Source organism: Pistacia vera, unplaced genomic scaffold, assembly GCF_008641045.1.
Source record: "Pistacia vera cultivar Batoury unplaced genomic scaffold, PisVer_v2 Contig628, whole genome shotgun sequence".
NCBI classification, from domain to species: domain Eukaryota; kingdom Viridiplantae; phylum Streptophyta; class Magnoliopsida; order Sapindales; family Anacardiaceae; genus Pistacia; species Pistacia vera.
The window spans coordinates 168,635-193,939 of record NW_022196477.1 but is presented as its reverse complement, the minus strand read 5'-3'; the positions used below and the strand labels follow the sequence as shown (position 1 = coordinate 193,939).

The following is a 25,305-nucleotide window of genomic DNA, read 5'->3' as shown; positions in this document are numbered from 1 at the left end:
ACGCACCGTTTAGATCGAGTGACCTTGGGCAGAGGAGACGTGATATAGCAGCAGCGGAGATGTTGGAGACTAGAATAGATCTAACCGTTAATAGCCAAATATCTATGATATGGCCGTTAAGGGCCATGGATCTGGTCGTTAACGGCCAGATCTGCTCCGATATGGCCTTTTCAACCATCAATATTGCCAAAAAAGGCCATATTGGAGCCTCTCGATGTCTTTCGACTATTCACGGCAATTCCAGGTGATCTTCGACGACTTTATGCGGCGGCCGGCGGTGGTTTGGCTAGCGGTAGGTGGGTGGGGGTGGTGGCTTGGGTAAGCTACAATTTGCTTTGATTTCAAGGGTAACTTTGTCCAAAAAGTTAATTAATTGGGATGAAATGGTAAAAGCAAGATTCATGTAAATAAATTTAAAAATAAGGGTATTATTGTCCTAAAATTTTATTAATAATGGATAGAATTGTAACAAAAATAAGATAGAATTGTAACAAAAATAAAATTACCTTGGTAATCTTACAATACCTAAGAAAATGGAGAATATCATATTATCTTCAATATTACCAACAGTAACTACTACTGGTATTTGAAGATTACTGGAATCTTATATTACTTGACAACCAAGCGTGGTAATCAAATAATATAAGATGACATAACCCTAATAATCTCATATAACCCCCAACCAAACACCCCCTAAGAGTACAGTGATTCTCTAAAATAATGTAAAAAATTGTTAAATAAATAAAAATGTTTTATTTGTATTGCCATCATAAATCTCATTTATAATACATGTGAATATGTACATACATCAATGGTCAAGGTTCTAGAGCTACATTATAAGATAAAATCTACATTTATATGAAGGGGTCATATATGAGAGATATAAGATTGAGTAATGCTACAGTTACCGACGAGTGTGCACCGAATGACGTGACAAAATCATGACCATTAATTTATTATCAGTTAATATTAATCAACGGTCAGGATTTTGTCACGTCATTCGGTGCACAAATTCGATGTAAACTTTTCGGTAACTCTATCATTTTCCTATAAGATTTTATCGTAGCTCAAAATTATGTTCACAACCATTGAACATGAGTTGGACATTCTGTTTTTATAAGGTTGATGTGTTTTTGTCTTCATGGGGGTGATGAGTCTCGATTTGCTAAAATGAAGATTTTAGGACAAAAACACTAGTGTATTTGATGTGCATTGAATTGGACCAAGTGAAATTTATAATTATATATAACTACCGTAACAGAAAACATAAGCTTCACACCTTAGCAACTTAGGCATGGACCTTTGATTTGTAGATTGCCGTCTTTGATTAGAATAGAAGGTAAGGCCTTGTTGTTTAATAGGTCAATACCCTAACTGATTGAGATTGTAGTTATATGGGTTTGAGAACACTATCCCATGATACGGAATTCATAACTCTAAAAAGGTTAAAAGATACCTTCTTGTGGGTTTGAGAACACTATCCCATGATATGGAATTCATAACTCTAAAAAGGTTAAAGGATACCTTCTTGTGGGTTTTACAGGTCCTGAATGATGAGACTTCTTTAAGCGTTTAATCATTAATGAAGTCTATTTATTAAACATTTATCATTCATTGGATGTAAAACTGGACACAAGAAAAAGATGTAACCTAAAAGGTATATTGGCATATCAACGATTATCAGTGTTCTATATGAGGATATATGTGCAATTGTCGCTAAATGATACATTTTAATGAGATAATTTAATGAGATTAAATTATTAAAGTTTCTGATAAACATAATATTTAATTCAAAAAATGATTCTTAAATTATATTTTATTTCACCCATCTTACATTTTTTTTCATCCTGATAATTACCATATTTTAGTCATTTGCAGTCAATATAGAGATACAAGAAGGATCTTTGTTCCTTTTTCAGAACTGTTTAAAATGCGCCTCACCTCTGCAGGAGGAGGAAACCACATGAGAATTTGCCAGCAAAATGGGACTTCCCACTACATAAAAAAGTCGGTGGCCGGAACATACCTAAGGCATGAATCTTAGAAATTTTATAGTTTCTCCCTACTTGTAGCTTAGCATCAGAATACTACACAAAATATCCAAGCAAACACACATGCATCCAGAGTCAACCTGAAAAATCTCGGTTCCATCCATCTATCCCACCAATTATTCTTTTCTCAAAGTTTAACCTGCATGAAATAAAAATTACTAAGACACGCAAGAGAAAACACAATCTTCTACAGAAAAAATATAAGCACTAAACATGGTGCTGCATAATAAATCAAAAATCTATTTATGCAGACAACTTCATTCTAGATTTGTACATTTTGCTCCAAAAAACATCATTTCACTCAAGAACCTGAACTCAGAATCCTCAATGCAAATTATCATCAAACTAAATGTGGTCTAGTTAGAAAGCCCTAGACAGGTCAAGTAATATATTGATGTCTTTCAAAATTAATGAAGGCCAAAGCAAATATCGTACCAGCTAGAAATTACCTATTTCAGCAACTTGTTAAACCCCACACATTTCTCATTTGAGTCTTGCATGTTTAACACTATTTGGTTCTTGAAAAGATGATGTCTTTCAAGCTTATAGCTTTCTGTCTAGACAACTAGAGGACGAGAATTCTATCCACTGTTTGTTTTATTTCCTTTAAAATATTTTAAAGCAGTGAAAGAAATGAAAATGAGAAAACCGAGAGAGATGAGAAAATGATTGTGGCTATGGCTTATCAACAATAATTTCAGGCTTCCGTTTCATCAACGGTTGTGGAGAGGATCTCAGAGCTGTAGAATTCAACAATTCCAGAGGTAAGATAATTTCTAGGGTTTATCAGATTCTGGATACCAATAGCTTTGGCATTTTGTTTCGATAAATTTCTACTCATCAAAAGGTAATCTGAACTGGGAAGACATCCTTCTGTTTAGCATAAAATATAGCAAATTCTACATTCAAGGTCAGGTAGGAACTGAAAGGACAAGCTACATACCAGCAAGAAATACCTGAAATGTCCAATGCAAATTAGCATCTACAATAAGCAATAATTGTCTCTAAATAAAAAATAGTTCCTTCTTTTAAGCAAAAAAAAAAAAAAAAGTAAGCAATTCATTCCATGTATTCATGACGCTTATATGTAAATTTGTATATATGCACATATGATTATAAAAATAAAAATAAAAATAAAACATAACTGCATAAGTTAACATTATATCAAACCTATAATTAGAAGCATCTGGTTCTCTTAAAACATATACTGATATTTTTCGAGACTCCATATTTAGGAGCATTACTTGTTTTTCAATAGTTAAATAATCCAACATCATGAATACATACTTATTTTTGGGTACTTTTATCATTTAGAGGTCTAGTTCATTCTTAATGTGATTAGAGATGCCTTTAGCAAGCAAAACAAAATAACTAAACAGATTTAAAAGGAAAAATTAACTTAGATAGACTTCCATTACAAAGAATATTGTATCAAAAAAATATCCTTCAACTCTACAATAGTTACGAGTCTATGACTCACCAAATGGGCAATGCACACAAATGTACACATCATCTATGCAATTACCTTCATAGCAGAAAAGAATCTAACATGGAGCACCATCAAAAACTGCCTCATGTAGAGCCTATGATATTGGCAGGTATCTTTCCCAGGTTACTCTTTGAATTTACAGCAGCTTGTCCAGCAGAAGTTTTAGTACTTGTTAACTCGGTTGCCATGACTGATTTCTTTATCTACGAAATAACAAAATACCAGATCACCTATTGAAAAAGTAATTTATATGACTTCTTTTAGTTAAGTTTCAACTTAGTCTAACACAACAATATTTGTGCATACAAACAGAAAAGCATTTGTAATATATCACAATAGAATCTGGAAGACATCAAGGCCAAAACTCACCACTGCAAGTCGCTCCTTGTGGATATCATTTGTAAGCTGAAAAGACCATCATAAAATACAGTTAAAAAAAAAAAACCTAAATTTATAGAGAATGTTTTCCTCCAACACAATAGCCTTTAGTCTACATTTTTTGTTAAGAAGGTAGAAGGATAACAGTAACCAGCCATAGTGAATTTTTTTACCGGTTTTCTATAGGTCTTAATCTCATCACAGCTGAACCCAGGAAGTGTCATATTCCAATTTCGTTCTGTATCAAGGCATAAAAACAGTTAATTAAGCACTAGATGTACAAAAAAAGGAATAAACAGAATAAAACACGATGAACTTTTCCTACATAACTAACCAACATGTAGAAGTATGTCTTTTGCTTCCAATGTATCTGACTTCCGATGCTTTGCTAATGAGCAACCAAATGTAATAATCTGATCAAAGAAAAAAGTGAATTTAAGAATGACTGCAAGTTGAAAGAACAACCAAATAATGTCTACGAAAAGCATGAAAAGTTATCCAAGTTCAATGAACTTGTCTAATATGGAAATTACATATTGCCTACGAACATTATTTAAGTATATGCACTATCGTAACTGTGACAAAGCCTAAGATATCTGGTTTATAAACCTACAGAAAAAATAAGTTTAAAAAAATTTGAGGTTAGAAAAAGTTCATGCATCTTTTATGTGTAAGATCCAATCCTTCAGTTCCCACAGGCAGATCAAATAAAAAAACAAGTCTAATTTGGTTTGTAACTCCTATAATTAGTGCTATATGATTTCATATTTTATAGTACAAACAATGCTCCAGTTTTCAAAAGAAAAAAATGAGGTAATGAAAATAATAAGTAAGAAATAATAAGAAGTATATAATAACATAATATTGAAGTCCACAAGGTGTCTTTGCTTGTGTCGCATTTTCTAAGATCATAAGAATCAAAATTGAACTACTCACAGACTCCACAAAATCTTCTGCAATATCCACAAGAATATCTTCGACTTCAGGATCCAACCTCTCTGATGGATCAATCTGTCAAAGAAGCATAAGGATCAAACAAAACTAAAGAGAAAAAAAATAAAAAGTCAAGGAAGATATCATGAACTCTAAGAGAACCAAACAAATTATAGTTAAGATAAGGAAATACAAGATTGAGTCCATCTAAAGCAAGAATGGATGAGCAAAGCCTTTGGAGACAAACAAATTCTTTTAAATGGCTATGGAGATTTCCTTTAAAAAAGAATATCTATTGCATGAGTTTATAGAGAGTATTTATGGTCTTCAAGAATATGGGTGATATTCTAATGTGTTGGTGTGGGTTTCATCAAGAAGACCATACTGCTGATATTCTAAATGTGTTGGTAAGGGGTTCATCAAGAAGTCCATGGACACTGTTGTGGGTTTCAAATAGTAAGAAACTCCAAGAGACAACTTTCTCTTTATTTACTTATAGGAAACATAGAGTTGTGTATTACTGTGAAAAAAAAAAAAATTAAACCCGTGTGACCTTGCAGAAAGAACAAAAAGACAAAGAGGAATTACTACAAATCGTTCTTGTAGAAACCTCTAAAGCCATTTAGCTAAAAGAGCCCCATATTTCTTCACATTCCCAACTCCTAACCCTCATTTGGCAGAGAGTCATCATATCCCACCTCATATGGTGGCAGCTCCTACCTTCTCCATATCATCTCATAAAATTAAGCCCAAATATTAAAGAGGCAAACTTCCAATCAATATCCCAAAAGCCTTGACAATTTTCTCTTTATTAAAATATTGGAGTACTAAAGTTACTTACATTTTATTTCTCTCATTGATTCTCTGTAACTTTTTTCTGTTTTACTTGTTTCCATAGGGTTTCTGGTTCACGTGATTTTTTGTTGAACTGATCTTTAATCCTTCAGTAATGTTGTTTGTTTCCAATATTTAAATAATAATAGTAATAAAGAATGCATATATCTTCAACCTACAAATTTATCATTATCCACGAGTACTAATCCACTGAAAGAATGGGAAAACTTCATTTACCTCCTATGACTAATATACAAGCAGAAATCTCGAGGGAGAGTAATGAAATCTACCCTAATAGAAATGTATTGCCAAAGAATGAAACTAATTTATGCATAAATTAATGTTACTCTTCACTTTAGCTAGGATTNATTGATTCTCTGTAACTTTTTTCTGTTTTACTTGTTTCCATAGGGTTTCTGGTTCACGTGATTTTTTGTTGAACTGATCTTTAATCCTTCAGTAATGTTGTTTGTTTCCAATATTTAAATAATAGTAGTGATAAAGAATGCATATATCTTCAACCTACAAATTTATCATTATCCACGAGTACTAATCCACTGAAAGAATGGGAAAACTTCATTGACCTCCTATGACTAATATACAAGCAGAAATCTCGAGGGAGAGTAATGAAATCTACCCTAATAGAAATGCATTGCCAAAGAATGAAACTAATTTATGCATAAATTAATGTTACTCTTCACTTTAGCTAGGATTTAAATAAGAATGAAACTAATTTATGCATAAATTAATGTTACTCTTCACTTTAGCTAGGATTTAAATACGTATTAAATTGTTTGGTGCTAAGATTAAAATACAACTTGGAACAGTGGGGCTCCACCTGTCTATTGATTCTATCTGCAGTACTCTTACAAAGGTGGGAAAGTTTTCTCATCTATTAGCTTGCATAGATGCAGCTGAAACAGGATATATGTAGAAAGTTTGTACTTTGTAGTATTTGAAGTCCACCACCTCAAATGAGAAATAAACTAATATATTTTCTGATTTGGAATGCAATAGAACTGGAAGAAATTGGAAGGTCAAATTCTAGCTTTGGTGACAGACCAGTAGCATATGATCGCAATCGTAAAAATTTGGTAGGACTGCTAATATGAACTTGAATTATAAATATTAAGAGAAGGCCACTATGTCTAACCTGGTTAACAAGCTCATTGATGCTTCTTTTGCTGACAATCTGATTATTAGATTCATCACTTTCTGCACTGACTACTCTACTCTGGGTCGCTTGCTGGACAGTGATAGGTTGTACCATTGAAAGAGAGGAAGGCTTATGAACTGCAGAAGTCTGGGCCCTTGAAATTTGTTGTTGATGTGGTAAAGATTGAGGGACCCTTGATGAGGGAAATTGTTGCCCATAAGACTCCTGCGGCTGATGAGATGGTTTAGGTTGTTGTGGCTGCACAGATGACACATGCTGTTGCTGCGAAGTTGTTGACAAAGGAACATGTTGCTGAGGAATATGTACCCTTTGCTGCATGGATGGTGAGCTCAACTGAGGTCTATATGAAGAGGGGGGTGGCAAAGGAGGCTTTCCTTGTGATCCAGAAGATAACCATGGCTGATTAAGGGACTGAATGCTTTGTGATGCATTTGGTGCAGTAGACCCAGGAGAGCCCACCGGTGAGACTCTCATAAGACCTTGACCTTGAAAATTCTACATAAAGTGGAAAAAAATAAATAGTAAACAAATGCCAAACGAAGACATCAAACCCAGAATTCACCAGAGGTATTCCATGAAACACAATAAGAATAGGTGATGAGGTTGCAAAGAAGATTAGATCTATCATAAAATTTTAACAAGCCATAGTCAAATCACAATATCAGTATTCCAGACAGTTCTAACTACATAATAAATCAGGCAGGCCTGTTTCTGTAGGAGATATCTTAATGGCAAATGGTAATCTGCTTCTGATTATATACAAGCAAAAACCAAATAAAGGAGGTCACAGTGACAGACACTCAGATTAAATCCAATGTCTGAAACCCTTTTTACAATCAACCAAATAAAAACTTACTAATTATTTTAATGAACAAAGGTTTCTCTATACTTACTCTCACTGCCAGAATTCTTCTGATTTATAAACGTTCCAGTTTCGATAGCCACAAACTTAGGCCATCAAATGCAGAATGACAATTTTAACATTATTATTTTGGTGTGAAACAACTACAGGTTTTCAATTGCCTACACAATACCTCGATTCACGGTCAGTTTGCACCCAATAATCAAGTTTTTTAGTTTCCCATAGCTACAGAAAGAAGTTATTTCTTTGTCCAAAACCTACATTGAATTATATATCACCTTACAGAAAAATTATTAATATTTTAATGCTTCAACATACAAAAATTTTGATGCCCGTTACGTATATTTCACCTTAAGAAAAATATGAAATTTGAGTTTTCAGACCTAATTTTCTAACTTCTAAAAGCCAGACCCTCTCCTCTCTTTTTGGCAAGGCAAATTTGAACCTAATTTACATGTCACAGTCATTACCACTCCTTTACCTCTTGCGACTGATTTTTCCACCTAGTTAACATTATAATCTTACTCACGACAGTTTAAGATTATAATGTAGTTAAAAATCAGCACAAATGCCGAGTTCCAGAAAGGACCATTCCTGACCTGGGTAGCAGGGGGTTGGCTACTTGGGGGCGATGGTGGTGGACGAAGGGATGATTGTTGTGTGGGCCTCTGCTGATGGTGTTGAACAGAAATCCCACCAGGCCGCAATTGTGCACCAGAACCTAGTGATCCTATCATTCCCATCCCCTGAATTCCTTGCACTTGTTGCCTTGCCTACAAATTTGAAAAACAATTAATCAAGTGAAAAAACCACACATATACGCCCACTCAATATTCAAAACCAAACTTAATCATCACCCTGAATAACTATAAATGTCATTTTAATAACAACAAACAATGAAGAAAACGATAAATTAAATCAAAATAACTCACAGAAACAGACCGCCTAAACCTATATTGAAAAAAAAAAAAAAAAAAAAAAAAACTATTAAAAAAAAAAAGCTACTAAAATCACTTAATAACTATACCAAGAATAGTGTATAACCTCAATTCTTCTAAAGCAAGAAAAGAAAGAAAGAAAGAATCCAACCTGCAATAGACTTGAATTGAAGACTAACTCAAGCACATTAACAACTTCTTCGTTTTTTTATCTAACACTAGGCTTTAGGATTGTGTTTCTTAAAACATTTTAACTCAATTCAACCAAATGCAGTGTATTTAAATATTACATCAGATGGACCCTAAAATAACGTATAATTTCAATTATTCTAAACAAAAACCTGCAATGGACTGGAATTAGATAATGAATCAGGCACGTTAACTCCAGTCCGGCCCAAGCTACCAAACTGCTGACCGAAAGAAGCCGAGAAGGACGGTGTGGGTTGCGAAGAAGACGCCGCAGGGCGGGGCGCCGGAACGCCAAGGGCAATGCCACCCCTCTGCGGCGCGGAAGCAGAGGAAGACGGAGAAGAAGAAGGGGAAGAAGGAAGGGAAGAGAAGTGAGAAAAATGTGAGGGCTGTTGTTGTTGTTGCTGCTGCCAGGGTCTGGAAAATGAGGTCGGTCTGGGTTGTGGTGTGAGTGTGGGTTTTGGGGGTTGGGGCTGATTAGAGTTAGGGTTAGGGTTTGATGTAGGGGTTGGAGGAGTTGAGGTGGTGGAGGGTAACGGTGATGGTGATTCTTGTTGTTGTGGCGGTGGTGGTTGTACGGGTGGTTCAGCGGTGGTGGTGGGAGGTGTAGGAGTTTGTGGTGGTGGTGGTTGTTGTTGGTCCATGGAGGAATGGAGGAAAAATTGGGATGAGGATTGTTCTGGGAATTATGGTTATGGTCTCTCTGTGGGTGTTAGGAAATTGTTCTCTCGCCCTCTTTATGCAAAAATGGCTCGTTTAAGTACGAGATTCAATTATTTGTTTAAATTTAGCTGGGTTATTATGCTTTATATCTCCCTGACAATGAAAAATAATAAAATATTAAAATAAAATATTTATTATCAGTTTCCTCTTATGAAATCTAAATCGCTAACAGCCGTAAACGCCTTTGTTTTAAGAAATATTCAATTATTGAGAATATTGAATTACTAAAAATTTAGATTCCTTTAAAAATTATTAGAAAAAATGTGTTTAGTTAGTTTGTATAAATTGATACATATGTTATATTAATATATTTAATTGAGAGGAATAAATTAACGGATATATTATTTAAATTATTAAATTATCTTCTTTTTAAATATTAATATAATATTATTTTTATTATTAATTTTTAAATAATTTCTTTTAACCCTCAATATTTCATATTTAACTAAAACACCCGTTTATATAAAACTTTAATTTATAACAAAATAACCCCTATCACCCTAAGTCATTGCCAACCATCGTCGACCGCCACCAGAAAGTCACCGGAGTCGCTAAAAATGGTTGAGAGTCGCTGGGAGGCTCTGTTATGGCCCATCCTAGCCAGATCTATTCTGGCCATTTTCGTCTAGATCAATGGATCTGGCCGTTAACGGTCATATCTCATCCATATATGGCCAATAAACCCATTTCCGGTCAGATCTACTCTGATATGGCCTTTTTGGCTATCAATATGACCAAAAAAGGCTATATCAGAGCCTTATAGTGTCTCTCAACTACTCACGGCGACTCCAAGTGACTTTCGACGGTGGTTTGACTGGCGACAAGTGGGTGAGGGTGGTGGCTTGGGTAAGCTGCAATTTGTTTTGAATTCAAGGGTAATTTTGTCCAAAAAGTTAATTAATTAGGGTGAAATGGTAAAAGTCAGATTCATGTAAATAAATTTAAAAATAAGGGTATTATTGTCCTAAAATTTTATTAATAAGAGATAGAATTGTAACAAAAATAAGATTACCTTGGTAATCTTACAATATCTAAGAAAATTAAGGTTATCAAATTACCTCCAATATTACCAACCGTAAACACTATTGGTATTTAAAGATTATCGGAATCTTATATTACTTGACAATCAAACGCAGTAATCAAGTAATATAAGATGACATAACTCCAATAATCCTATATAACCTCCAATCAAATGCCCCATAAGAAAAAAATCTAGAAACCTCCCATCAAGTTTGAGAATTACTCGAGGAATCTCCCATCAAGGTTGAGAATTACTTTAGGAATAATGTTAGTCTTACTCCCCCTTCTTACTCCTTTCTCTTAGTGAGTTTATTTACTACACTGCATTATTATATATGAATTTGTGTATGATGTGTTATGAATTGTAGGTCCATAATGAGCAATTTTGTAATACCTAAGATGTCAAAGGTATGTTCCAAACTCAAAATAGTTCTTTAGATGTTAATTTTATGTTAAAAAGCATAAAATCTAACTAAGGGCAAAATAGTCAGTTCATTTGGAACGGTATGAATCAATTATCCATAGAAATGTATTAGGGGAAAAATAGTTATTTTTCCTATGGATAAGCATTGAAAAAGTCAAGGATAAATAGGCTTAATTGCATTTAATGACATTAATTAAGTAATAATTATGTTTAGTGCGAAATGACCAAAATGCCCTTATATAAAGAATTAAGAACTTATGAGTTATACAATTAAAATAATTAGACCAATAGCATAATTTTGGAAAATTCTTGAAATTCGTTCAAGCCAAGGGAGATAGCATTTCTTTAACCTTTCTTCTATTTTCTCTCAAATCTTCCATGAAACAAGCTTTCTCTCTCTAAGCTTTAAAGGAGTTTTGCATAGTTTTTCAAAGAGAACAAGATAGAAGCCTTGGATCTTCCAATTGAAGGGTTTAAGGTAAGGATTAAAAACCATAGTTTTGATGTGATTTGAAGATTTGAAGTAGATGTTGAGGTCTCATGTTATATATGTAGGATTAAAGTGTGAAAGAAGACAAAAACAAAGGATTTGTTGGAGGAATTTTTTAAAAAGGTAAGGAAGAACCTCCTATGACTTTAGGGATTATGCTAGGGTTTGTAGATTTAATGAAACCTTAAATTAAGACTTTAAGACATAGAATTAGTTGATGGCAAGTGTAGTTGAACTCATTTATTCTATTTATTGCCTTAAATTCATTATACATGAAGTTATTGTTATTTATGTTTTATGAGTTGTTATGTTTGATTGAAGAAAATGAAGTGTAGATGTTGATTGTGGCAAAACTTGTAGTATTGGAGGCCACATGGTGTTGAATGGTTGCTATTAGCAGTGTTCATATATTGTTTGCATTAACTTACAATGTTATAACAATAATTGATGATTATGAGAATGAGATTTTACACTTCCTTTAAGATGTTAAAGACTATTAAGGGGAGGTTTATTTTATCCATAAGTTGACATATTGGTTAATTGTCAATAAGAATTGATGTGGCATAGTTTAATATGAAAAATTCGGATTTGGTAAGCTTAGGGGTTATGTTAAACATGCTTCAGTATTTCGACCATAACTTGAGTTATAAAAATTGAAATGAGATGATTCTTGAAGCACTAGAAATTTAAGACATAGCCCTACAACTTTTATGTTTAGGCCAAGAGCCAATTCATTTAGAAAATGGATGGAAAATGGCCTAAGTATAAGCTTCTAGTTATTAAAGTTTAAGATTTAACATAATTAATTCTTATGATTATGAATTGATTATATATTGACGTGATTAAGCCATGTACTAATGTTTACCCATTAGCTAGATGATCTTTGAAAGATACACATGGTCATGATGTCAATGCATGATTAATGTTATGAAATGGCATGAAGATGCAATGTGATACATGTTTTAAGAGCAAGAGGTAATGTAAATGGATTAATAATCCATAGATGAATCAAAAGTATTAAGCTCACTAAAATATGTATTTACATGCCATAAGATATTAGAGATGCATATAGCATAATGGAAAACGTGTAAGCATATCCTCGTATACCGATTGAAGAAAGATGAATATATGCTTTAGATGCTAAATAACGCGTAAGCACGCCTCCTAATGATATGAGCTCTAGATGAATTTGAGGCTAGATGATATGAAGTGTTTAAGACGCTAAGAAAAGTCCGATAGGCTACACGTTAAACGTTTCATATGCATTTAGTTGCATTACATAAGTTATGATGTTATTTACATCATGAGATGATTTATTCATGTTAGATAATATTTAGATGTTATATCATGACATGTAATGTGTGTGTATTATGTTTACATACTTATTTGTATGTATATGCATTGATGTTTATATAGTTATAGAATAAAATGATGAAAAACATATAAATTAGAAAGATAAGTGGTGTGTTAACAAATATGTTTAAATAAAGGTCAAATAGCACATTTAGAATGAAATTGATCATTCCTCACTGAGCGATTAATGCTCATCCTTTCATTGTTGATTATTTTGCAGGTAGACCAGAAGCGAAGGATGCTAGAGACAGCGGGGCTACACGTGAGGGGAGATGATTTATTGTCATCTTGATGTTTTTATCTAGATGTAAATAATGTAAATAATAAATGTTTGTGAAACACCTTTGGAAGCTTCCACCCTATAAATATGTTTTGACTGTACAATTTCCGGATAAATTCTTAAAGTTTTTGAAGTTATAAGTTTGGATCTTGCGTGACATCTTATATGAATGTTTTGGATATTATTATTATTATCTTACACAAGTTTTTTCTAAATACAACTCATTCTCCAGACATGTATCCCTGGGATTCTCATTGAGGGTTATTCAGATGATACCTGACTGGAGGGGGTTTTTACAAGTTTATCATTTCTAGTCCATTCAAAGGGAAATATATACTCATTCCCCTTTGTGAAATTGCATGAGTGTGTTGTCCTTAGAATTGCAAATAACAAAGTTAAGTAAAAAGAAGAAAAAACTAAAAGAGAAACTTTTAAAAAATAAATTATACAGTTACCTATAATGGAAGAAAAATGCTACGGACACCAACGCTTTGCATTAAATTTTTACACCGAACGATGTGTCCACTGAATCAGACGAGTCACGTATCACGTTAACAAATATTCCGCGAATGAACGGTCGTCCATTGTTATTGGATGGTCGTTTATTTGAAATGGACTCTCGTCCATATTATATTGATGGTCGTCCACCTAGAAGTTCATAGTTTAAACTAAAAAAAATTGGCCTAAATTGTTTATGGACGCTCGTCCTCTTATGAGGACGGGTGTCAATCTTTTAATATTAACAAATTTTAAATTTATTTAATGCATTAATTGTGAATCCTAATTGAGTTAGTGCCCTATTCTTATGACACTTGTCTAATTACTTTGAATATAGACAAAAAATTAATGAAGATAGCGACATTTACTTTTTGGATTGAGACTCAAATGTTGAAAAAAATTTTAAATCAAACAATGGATAGGCGTCCATCTAAAAGGGATGCATATCCATTGAATATGGACGTCTGTCCATATAATATATGGATGGACGTCCATAATTTTTGTTTTAATTTTTTATTTTATTTTAAACAATGGACGGGCATCCATTCTAGGTGAACGCCCGTCTATTGTTATTTTCTCATGGACGGGCATCCATTATAGGTGAACGACCGTCCAATAATCACATACGCCCATTTTTTTGCTTTTAAATTTTTTTGAACCCGTCCATCGTATATGGACATATGTCTATTATTTTTCTTTTAAAATTTTTTGGATGGGCATCCATCTTATATGAACGCCCGTCCATAATAAATGGACACCCGTCTATATAATATGAACGGGAGTTTATTAAATATGGGCAGACGTCCATAAATGTTGGACGGCCGTTCATTCACAAAAGATTCCAACATGATCTCGTCTAACTGGTTGTCATGTCCTTCGGTACAAAAATTCGGTGTAAAATTTCGGTGTCTGTAGCATTACTCATAACAGAAACAAACAGAGATGAAGGGATGATGGAGAATAATTCTGTGGGACCCACCAAAACTACATTTCCCCATGCAATCCTCCACCATACACGTATCAGTATCTCACAACTCTCACTTAGTGCGAAGCCCAAACACTTTAGCAACAATAAACATTCAAAATTCAAAAACAAAACAAACTTTGCTGATATTTTTTTCTCTCCTCACGCTTCTCTCGGTGCTTTGATTTCATCGATAATAGCTAGTTAGCAAATAACTAGCTAGTCTGTGTCCTTACAAGGCCGTCTTGGATCTCAAGGAGGGGATTGTGATCGGTCTTATCACGAACTTGAAAACAATGTTTTGAAAATCGGACCGTACTGACCGGTAATCGACGCCCTCTTCGATCCAGTTTACCATTTTCAATTGTTCACCAAATCTCTAATTTGACCGTCGACGAGGCTATCAAATGCTGGAGTTAGAGGGGTTTTGTAGAGTGAAGACCGGTGGGTTTTAGGGGTGGTGTTGGATTAAATTTTGGACACCAAAATGGACCAGAATTTGGTCGGAAAATCAACCCAATATGTGAGTCACAGCCAGCGAACGAGAGGCTACCAAGTGCTAAGGTTAGATGAGTTTTGTAAAATGGAGGCTGATGGCTCAGGTGGTGGTGTTAGATTGAATTTTGGCTTTCATAATGTGGCTGGAAAAAATCAAAACCTTAACTATCACAGAGGTGTGTTTGCAATATTTCAAACTTGTAGAGACTGACTTATTTTTTAGCGGTGTTTTTGTAAGATTTCAAACTTTTTGGTATTAGGTATAGTATTAAGATATAAAAGTAAGGGTAAATTAGTAATTTCTTTGTTCAATTATGAATATTATAGGAGGGTAAACTTGTTATATTAACTACAATTTGGATAATTTTTTATTTTCTAATTCAATTTTGATTAAATTATTAGAAATTAAATAAGATAAATGTAAGGTGTCAAAAGTATTTGTAAAGAATTAGAAATTAAACTTAATTTTGATAATTTAATATAGTGATAAATTTGACATTATAAAAGTTATTAAAAAGCGGAGTTTCTTGAACTTATTAATAGGAGTGCCAATATATCCATTGGAATAGATTTTTAGCCTGTCTAATTTATCATTATCTCTCACTTTTAAATTTAGTTTTTCTTTTGACAAGTTTAATTTTAATTAAAAATACTAAAAATAACATTTATAAATACACTTATACTCTATTTTATATTTTTGTTTTAATTTTTAACATTTAATCTTACATAAACCCTAACCCTAAATTTTCATAATCATTGAAGCAATTTGTTTTATTTTAAATATTTGATTGTTTGATGAAAATATAATACTAAAACTATAGAAAAAATAATCACACAATGAGATGAATATGAATTTGTAAAAGAAAAAGTAAGTTTCAAATTTTACATTAGGAAATTAGGGGAAGAAGTTTGTAAACAAAAAACCTAATTAAGTTTGAGTTTGGGGAAAAATGGTGTAAAACCAAAAACCACAATTAAGTTTGAAATTGAGGAAAATAAACCTAATTAACCTTATAGGGCTATTTTTAGGATTAAATGAGGTTTAAAGAGATTTTTTTTTTTTTTAATTATAGGAAAGATGCATTTGGCAATGGTGGATACTGATGAATTGAATAAGAGTTAAAAATCACTTCCCTATACTCACTGATCCATGTTTTCCTATCAGCCATGGATGAAAATACACAGGCCCAGGTCAAGCTTGCCCAGGTTAGGCGTGGGTTACATTTAAAAATTCCTAGCTCGGGCCCAAGATTCTAGAGAGTTATCCATACTTTACTATTTCTCATAAGAATGAGAAATTTTTCCCAAAACTGCCTTTGAAAAATTTCTTATATCCCTCTCAGTCCATAATACCTTGAATATACCCATGGTTGCTCTATCCCACAAAAGAGCCACTTTCCATTTACCTCCAAAAGGTGATAACCTTTCCATGAAAAATGAACAAAAAGAGAGGGTCTGACAAGAAAACATTAAAATCGGAAACAACATTAAGCCATGATTGCATGGCAATGGAGCACTGTAGGAAAAGTTGCTAAGTGCTTTCAGAGTTTTCCTTGTACATAAACACATCCTTGGTTTTCTTTGAGTTATGTCATCAGAGTTTAGTCTCTTTAGAGTAACAGGCCATGACAAATTGATTGGAACTTTATCCTTCCAAATCAATCCATAGCGTTCAGGAAAGGGTGTGTTGGGTTATCAGTTTAAAAAGACTTAAATGAAAAATTACCTGACTTCTCAATAATCCATACTTTTTTTATCAAAACCTTCATGGAAAGCGACCCCCTCAAAAGCCCCAAGGAGATGAATACATTTCTAGGCCTGTTTATAGATAGATTGCAACCCCAGAGAAAAGCGAGGAGGAAGAGACTATCATGCTAGCCATTATGAATTTTACCTAATTAAGTAACAGTAAAACTTAGGGAAATATCATAAAATGCAGCCTCTTTTATTCATTTGTATTCCCAATAACATTTTACCAATCAGCAATAGACGATTACCGGTCTATCCATTCAATTTACACAGAGATAAGAAATCAGCCGACTTCCAATTTTTTATTCTCCTATGAAACTTTAACGTAATGTAATATAAAGCTGTCATCAAACTCAACAACAAGATTTAACAACAAACTTGAGGTAACAGAAGGTCTCCAACAGTCTTCCAAGTTTAATGTACGCATATAGATTCATCAATTAAACATTATCTTTAACACAAAACACTCGAACTTCCGAATCAGCTATGTCTATTGTGAAGCAAAATCAATCTTTAATTTAGCAAGAACATAGCATATGTAAATACCGTATTCATATTCATATTCATATCAAATTCTAAGGGAAAGTCTTCGAATTTGAGCAATTCAAAGATATATACAAATATAGGCAAATTAAAAAATCCATACCCAGCGAAGGCGAAATTGAGAAGAAAGGCGCGCGTGGTCATAAACCGAAGCGCAATCTCCAACTTGGAAACAAACCCGTCACCGGAATGGGCAGCAGAGGCAGAGGCAGAGGCAGAGCGCGTGCCATACCCATATCCATAATTACTGTAAGAATGACCATATCTATTACTATTATAATTTTTATAATGAATATCGTAATGGGTGCGTTTAAGATCGTCACTCAGAACCTCGTAGGCCTCAGAAACCTGCTTGAATCTGAAGGTTGCGTCTTCTCTAACGGCCTTTGCGGATTGAGAGTGCTTGTCTGGATGATATTTCAAAGCCAGTTTTCTGAAGGCTTCTTTTATTTCTTCTCTTGTTGCGTTTCTGTTTAAACCCAATATCCATCGTTATTCTGCATTCTCTCTTTTCCTTTTATGGTTCTTATTTTATTTTCCCAATAATGCTACGGACATCGGAATTTTTGTACCAAAATATTGTACCAGCCTACGTGTAACACGCCTCTAATTTTTTAACATTTTTTTTTGAGTGAACGGCCGTCCATCACATTTGGACGGCCGTTCACTCACATGGACGTCCATCCATATTATATGGACGGGGGTCCATATACTAGGGACGGACGTCCCCATTTAATGGACGCCCGTCCATAAGTAAAATGAACAAAATATAAAAATAAAAAAAAAAAATTGGGGACGACTGTCCATAAATTTTAGACGGCCGTCCATTCTTTTAAAAAAAAAAAAAACACTTTCTTCTTCTTCTTCTTCTTTCCACTCCATCCCTGTAACACCTCAAATTCATTTTGCAGCAATCCTAATTCTCCCACTGAATTACAGCATAAACAAAACAAAAATACAGATGAAACAGACTACAAGAGACAGACTGAAGTTCACTGTAAGTTTAAAACATTTTCAACTAAGAAGAACAACTTTAAAGTCTTTGTCTGCCCATTTGCCCATAATTGCCAAAAGACAAGAAGAAGAAAGATACAGAGATATTAAGAGAAAGTTGTGAACTTTATATTTATATATTTTTTATTATTTTGATGACTTTTATTCTTGTGAGATTCTGTTCTTTCTGATATTTATCTCGTAGAATTTGATTCTTATTCAGCTTTCATTTCAGAGAAAAAGTGTTTATTTACAGATCTATTTGGAGCTCTTCGCTTATGGGTTCTATTGGGGTAAGTTTTTCTGATTCTAATTATGGGTTCCTCCCACTGAATTACAGCATAAACAAAACAAAAATAACCTTTAGTGGATTTGAGGTGTTACAGGGATGGAGTGGAGCGAAGAAGAAGAAGAAGAAGAAGAAGAGCTCCAAAATTAATGGATGGCCGTCCATAATGTATGGACGGTCGTCCTAAGCTTTTGCAAATTTTTTTATTTTATTTTAATAGGGATGGGCGTCCATATAATATGGACGGCCGTCCCTAGCATATGGACGGCCGTCCCTAGCATATGGACGCCCGTCCATATAACATGGACGGCCGTCCAAAATTAATGGACGGCCGTCCATCATGGATGGACGACCGTCCCTAAGCTTTTACAAATTTTTTTATTTTATTTTAATAGGGACGGTCGTCCATATTCTATGGACGGCCGTCCCTTGCATATGGACCCGTCCATGTGAGTGAACGGCCGTCCAAATTGGATGGACGGCCGTTCACTAGAAAAAAATTATAAAAAAACTGAGGGACGTGTTCCACGTAGGTCGGTACAGAAATTCGGTGGACATATTTCGGTGTCCGTAGTGTTATTGTTATTTTCCCCAACTCAAGTGCAAGCAACTTAAAGGGTCGTGGTCGTGGCACTGCCGTGGCCGCATCTTTCTTCACCTCATAGAGAAATCATTATTATAATATTGTATAAGGATTTTTCTGTAGGCCAAAAGACTTGCGCATACCCAAGGTTTGCTGTAATGACAAGTTGGTACCCAAAAGGTTTTAAAATGACAAATAGGTACCTTCCGTCATGTGCTGTTAGTGATTTCTGTTTGTTAACAGTGAAAAGACTAAAATGCCCTTGAAAGTTTGATATTTTAGTTTTTTATAAATTTCTAAAAAACCCCCTAAGTTTGCTAATTTAATTAAACACCCCCATATATAAAAAGTTTGTTAAATGACAAAAACACCCCCATGACCTGCATGCCAGATTCTGGCCACCACCGCCGGAATCTGGCCAAAAATTGCGTTACGACACAGACCCCGTCGGATCTGTGTCGTAACGCATCGATTTGGCCTTTTCTGGCCAGATCTGGCTGTCGACGCCGCAGATGGAGTTTTGCGGCCACGACGGCCAGATCTAGCCGTATATCTGGTCTTTTCTGGCCAGATCAGCCACGGATCTGGCCAGAAAAGGCCAGATCTGGCCGTCAAGGCGCAAAACTCCATCTGCTGTATCGACGGCCAAATCTAGCCTTTTCCGGCCAGATCCATGGAGGATCTAGCCTGAAAAGGCTAGATCAACACGTTACGACACAGATCCAGCGGGCTTGTGTCGTAACACAATTTTTCGGCCAGTTTCCGACGGTGGTGGCCAGAATCTGGCACTATGGGTGGTAGAGGTATTTTTGTCATTTAAGAAACTTTTTATATATGGGGGTGTTTAGTTAAATTAGCAAACCTAGGGGTTTTTTTAAAAATTTATAAAAAACTAAAATATCAAACTTTTAAAGGCATTTTAGTCTTTTCACTATGAACAAACAGAAATCACTAACAGCACATAACAGAAGGCATCTGTTTATCGTTTCAAAACCTTTTGGGTATCAATTTGTCGTTTCGGCAAATCTTGGGTATACGTAAGTCGTTCGGCCTTTTTCTGTAATTTCAATAGTAAATATGGTAGATACGGGTGAAATAGTTATTGACTCATTTTCATTATACACCTGTAACAGCCATAAGAGAATTACGAGATAGTTTATTTAAAAATAAATAAATAAATAGCATACCACTTACACTTATACGTTTTCAGAAAATGTTATATAAAATTTGAGCAATAATACTTTTACAAAGATCTTCATACAAAGTTATGTGATCAAAAATAAATATAAGGGTAAATATAATGAGTTTGACTTTTTGTTTTACTCTTTTATTTATTTTTTTTACTTTACTTTATATAAAAATCTTACAAAAATTTCTTTATAAGTATAATTACCGATAAAATTTTTCCACTATGCGTGTTAGCCCACTTTTATCCCCACCTTCCAAATTGCTACAGAACCTTATGCAGGTCAGTTCTTGATTTCAAGAGTTGGTCAACACTATATCGTTCTTTCACCCTAAACTCATTTAAAAAACAGCTTTCCCCACAAAAAATAAATAAATGTGAATAATCACTCTCTTTCTCTGTCTACAAATTCAAAACTCTCTAACGGCTACATTTCTCTCTCCTCTCCTCTTCTTGTCTCCAACGCCCTCAATCTCAGCAATCTTGCCCAAACTAACAGAGCCTTCTCTCTTCTCTCTCTTTAGTTTACTCATCGGAATGCAGCCGAGAAACACAAACTTGAGAGAGACTCACTCAAGTGAGTCGCCATCTTCATCGTCTCCAAATCCTAATTCAAAATTAAGGTCATTGCGGAAGCAAAAATCATCCAAAGAAAATGCTCCGCCGTCAGATCTGAACTTACTTCTTCCGCCTTCTCCGGCACCTTCCAAGATGAAGAGTCCGCTGCCCCCACGCCCGCCCAATCCACTCAAGCACAAGCTCGCCACTGATACACTTCCCGAGAACGTAATGGTTGGTGTCTCCGACTCGGGTGTTCAAGTAATTGTTTCGATCTTCTTCTTTTCTGTGGTTATTTGATATTATATTTTTTAAATTTTGAGAGAATTTGTGGAAAGAGTGACTCAAGCTTGAGAAAATGTAAACTTTAAAGTTTTGTTGAGCTTCTTTGTTACTAAGAGGAAAAGCAAGAAATTGATATTATCCTTTGCATTTTCATGATATTAACCACTTGTACTTTCTTTGTAGGAACAAATCAAGCATGCGGAAAAGCAACTAAATTGCCAATGTCGGTGTTCTTTTCTTGAGGTTTTGTGACTGGACAGTATCCCTTTTTGTCTTGTGAAATTTAATGTTGCATGTCCTAATATATCCACATATTTTTGCAGATTTACAATGAAAAAATCACAGATTTGTTGGATCCAAGCCAAAGAAATCTTCAGGTCACAGAAGCACTCACATCCAGTAAAAGACCGACATAAATTCAGTTTTCCTTGACCCTGTTTTGCTTCTCCTTCCAGATAAGAGAAGATGTCAAATCTGGTGTTTATGTTGAAAATTTGACAGAGGAGTATGTATGCACAATGAAGGATGTCACACAACTACTGATAAATGTTTGCTTTGTTTTTTCTTCTTGGACCACATAGTGAGGATGCTTCATGCGGGTTCCTAGCATTTGAGACTTTTTAGAGAATGCCTATAAAAGAAATGTTGTACGATTCCTTGGCTAGTACAAGCATGTATATTTTCATTTTCCCTGTCGTTATAGTGTTTCTTTACTTGACAAATTTAATTCCATGTTACATTGACTATGACCTAATAGGTACACCCAACATATAGGAATTTTTCCTGGTGCTTGAATTTATTTTAAGGGTTTACTGCATGTAATGCTTGGCAACTCTATTTGTTTTTCTTTTTCTTTTTTAAGGTGATAGAGAAGTACTGAATAATAAATAGTATTTAAGTATTCCATCAATATGTACAAACATATGATATACTAACACAGAGTACAATATTAAGATGACTATGCTTGTACAAAAGTGTCATGTTTAACAGACATTAAGATATAAGAAAATTGAAATAGTAATTTCTTCAGATACCCATCATTTTTGCTGAAATCCCAAAACCCATAAAGTTTTACCATTATTACTGCCCCACAAAATTTTCCAGTGATGGCATAACTTGACTGCTCCATAAGGTGAGAGAGCTTATAATATCTGCATGCACCTATTGAGTACTTGTCGTAAATAGGAAGCCATGCTTATTGTGGGCCTGACTATACTAGAATAACCATCATTCAAGTGTCATGAAAGGTATTCTATCATTGCTTATCTTATATTTGAACAGTATCCATTTTTATCTGTTTTCTGTATATTCTTATGAAAGGTTAATTTTTTGCTGAGAGCTTATTTTAACACTGTTGCTTCTTGCACCTTTATGCTCTTGTTTTAGGTACTTCATGATGTAGATTGTCTTAAAATGGAAGATGAAGAGAGAGATTGAAGAGACAGTTTCTGCTTCCACGTTTGTAGAGCCATCTTTTCCTTTACAAGAGAAAGTAAGTACTGAGGAAAGTGAAGCTAAAACTGAAGTTAGACTAGGGTCCATTCCTCCAACTGGTAGGAGGTAGAGAATATATGAGATAGATCCAACTTTCATAGGTTTTCGTCAACATCTTGATTACAGGTGAGATAATATTTTATTCTGTTACACAATGAACACTGAGAGTTTGTTTGAATGACTCAGTGACCTGGGGTCTAAAAGTAATAGGAGCAAATTAATTGCTTTTTCTTGGTTGATATTTGTATGAATGCATTCTGTTCAGTTTTAGTGGGCTTCTTCCTATTGTGTTTTTACATTCTTTCCTCACTTCTGTTTATCAGAATGCAGTAATTTAAGTTTACCCTCCATCCTAGCTTGGACTTAATAAACATAAATATCTTGCTTACGAAGATGGTGCTTCTTGTTTTTTCTTCCTAATGTTTATGTTGGATTGAACAAATCAACCTATGACTCTATTTTTCTCTTATACTATGGCTAAATAAATACCTTTAGTTTATAATAATGTTTGAATTCAAGTCCCATATCCATGCGAGCTCTGAAGTTTCTTGATAGTTTTTTATCACACAATAACAACCCTTTTTAACCCTTAAATTTATTACAAATTTAGGAATCTTTGTAGGGATTTTTCTAATTTAATTGTAAGTTTAATAAGTATATTCCCTTATGAAATCTTGCTATCATAGTTTCGGATATGACATACAATGAAGGATTAAACTAAGTTTTTCAACAACTCCTTATTTTCCCTAGTTTTAACTCACACAAAAATCTAGCACACATTTCACTCACATGGATACAAAATTCTCTTGTGTACACTCCTTCTGTGTCTATATTTGTGTGTTCTTAAAGATTTATTATCCAAAATGTTTGACCTTAAGATAGATTTATGATACAGACCTTTATAGTCTAATTATTTTATTCTTAGTGAACCTTTTTATTATTTTGCTGTGAATAAACCTTTATTCATTAATGGATTATTTTCCTGTTTCTGTCACTTTCTTGATTTAATGTCTAAGGTTGGTGAAAGTCTTGTTCCAATTGCAGGCATGGACAATACAAAAAATTGGGTGAGGATATTGACAGGTATGAAGGTGGTTTGGAGTTGTTTTCTCGTGGCTATGAAAAGTTAGGCTTCACGCACAGGGATCACACCTTTTGAATTTCTACAGGTTGATTTCCTTGATTATTCTATCTTTAGTATCTTTATGGGTTAAATATAAGATTGTGACTTTGTGTATGATCACGGTGCAATGTGCTATTATGTGTATTACTCTTTTTTTGATGCAGATAATAAATAATTAATTATAAGATGAAATAAATATATGGAGGTAATACTCATGCTATGTAGAGAACACAAAATAGAAAATTTTTCATCAAGTATTTGCATCTTAACCTTATTTAAACTGTGGTGAAACTGGAGTTTGAATTAATATTTCAAACTTAATCAGCTGGCATTACTAATTACAATTCTGGCCATTTTAGCTTTGTTGCTTGGGCCATTGTCAACAGATATGTCTTACTTTTCCTGTAGTCTGCTTTGAATAAGCTCAAGCCAATACAAGCTGTTCCATGGGTTAAAAATGTGACAGATTCTGGCCATAAGATAGAGAGGCCTGCGCTTGCATTCCTTTTGTTTTCATATAGGGATATCATCTGTGGTTTTGTTAATACTAATACTCTTGTATTTTTGCAAATTTAGGAAATAGCATGTAGGTTTATAAAGTATTGATCAACAATGCAAGCTGGGGTGAAAATTTGTGCCAGCCTATATAACCAGTTTATCTTTCTTCTTTTTGGTGGCACTTCTATGTGGTTTATTAGCTCATAGTTGTCTTCCACTTCATTTTCAGGTGTCATGTTCTCTTTGTGGGTATTTTTCTAGTTGTGCATATTTTTTTCTGAAATTGAAATTGAGTTCTAATCAAAATTTTATGTGGTCCCTTTTTGTTCCAATCAAGTTTTATCTACTTAAAAAGTAATTAAAAGATTAGAAGTTGTGGTTGCTGAATATTGTCCCTATTGGTTCTGCAGTGCCACAGGTTTAACTTATAGAGACTGGGCACCTGGAGCTAAGTTAGGTTTGATTCTTTTACTCCAGGATTTAACTGTTTGATCTCATTACCTCTTGACAGGGATGGTGTTATTTGGGCTAACAATTTTTCAATGTGATGATAATCTATACAGGTTTATGTTGTTATTATGATCCACTAAATCTTTGTGCCTCTATTGTGAAAACATTTATTTCCCTGTCATGATAATGCTCCTGTGATTTATGTTAAATTACTTTTTATATTGATACATAAAAATGGAAGAATGAAGTCAAGCCTCTTCAATACTTTTTAATCTCTCATTTAAGAAAAAGAAAAGGCTCTTCAATACTCTTGTACTAAAAGTGGTAGATTATCTGTATGCTGCTTGTGCCCTTTTTGACTTGGTCATCAAACAGGGACAGTTTTTATTTATTCTATCTGCTCTTATCCCTTTCAAGTTTACTCCTTCTGGTGGTAATTACTGATAACTGGAC

The 25,305-nt window shown here is 34.1% G+C and overlaps 1 protein-coding gene across 4 annotated transcripts; it reads right to left on the bottom strand.

The window, feature by feature from the left end:
- Positions 1 to 1,941: 1,941 nt before the first annotated feature.
- On the bottom strand, positions 1,942 to 9,619 carry LOC116111161 (transcription initiation factor TFIID subunit 12-like). Of its 4 annotated transcripts, none has more exons than XR_004125016.1 (10): positions 9,004 to 9,619; positions 8,324 to 8,497; positions 6,839 to 7,357; positions 4,855 to 4,929; positions 4,253 to 4,331; positions 4,092 to 4,156; positions 3,910 to 3,945; positions 3,577 to 3,743; positions 2,995 to 3,033; positions 1,942 to 2,190 (listed from the first exon to the last, which is right to left on the bottom strand). XR_004125016.1 is itself a non-coding variant. In XM_031397361.1 (9 exons), exons 1-8 carry the CDS (start codon positions 9,493 to 9,495, stop codon positions 3,624 to 3,626), a joined length of 1,560 nt encoding a protein of 519 aa, XP_031253221.1. In that variant the 5' UTR covers positions 9,496 to 9,619; the 3' UTR covers positions 1,942 to 2,190; positions 3,577 to 3,623. The 4 variants fall into 4 exon arrangements, 2 of the variants coding, with proteins under 2 accessions (XP_031253221.1, XP_031253222.1); XR_004125017.1 differs by lacking the exon at positions 1,942 to 2,190 and adding an exon at positions 2,473 to 2,791 and having other exon boundaries at positions 2,995 to 3,007; XM_031397361.1 differs by lacking the exon at positions 2,995 to 3,033.
- Between the last annotated feature and the right edge of the window lie 15,686 nt (positions 9,620 to 25,305).

What these genes read in the sequence shown, in the direction of transcription:
- LOC116111161 (XM_031397361.1), bottom strand. Translation starts at nt 9,495, where the DNA reads ATGGACCAACAACAACCACCACCACCACAAACTCCTACACCTCCCACC. An exon ending in GCCAACCCCCTGCTACCCAG is followed by an intron (nt 7,358 to 8,323) that starts GTCAGGAATGGT and finishes CACTTTATGTAG; the next exon opens with AATTTTCAAGGTCAAGGTCT. An exon ending in ACAAGGAGCGACTTGCAGTG is followed by an intron (nt 3,744 to 3,909) that starts GTGAGTTTTGGC and finishes GTTATTTCGTAG; the next exon opens with ATAAAGAAATCAGTCATGGC.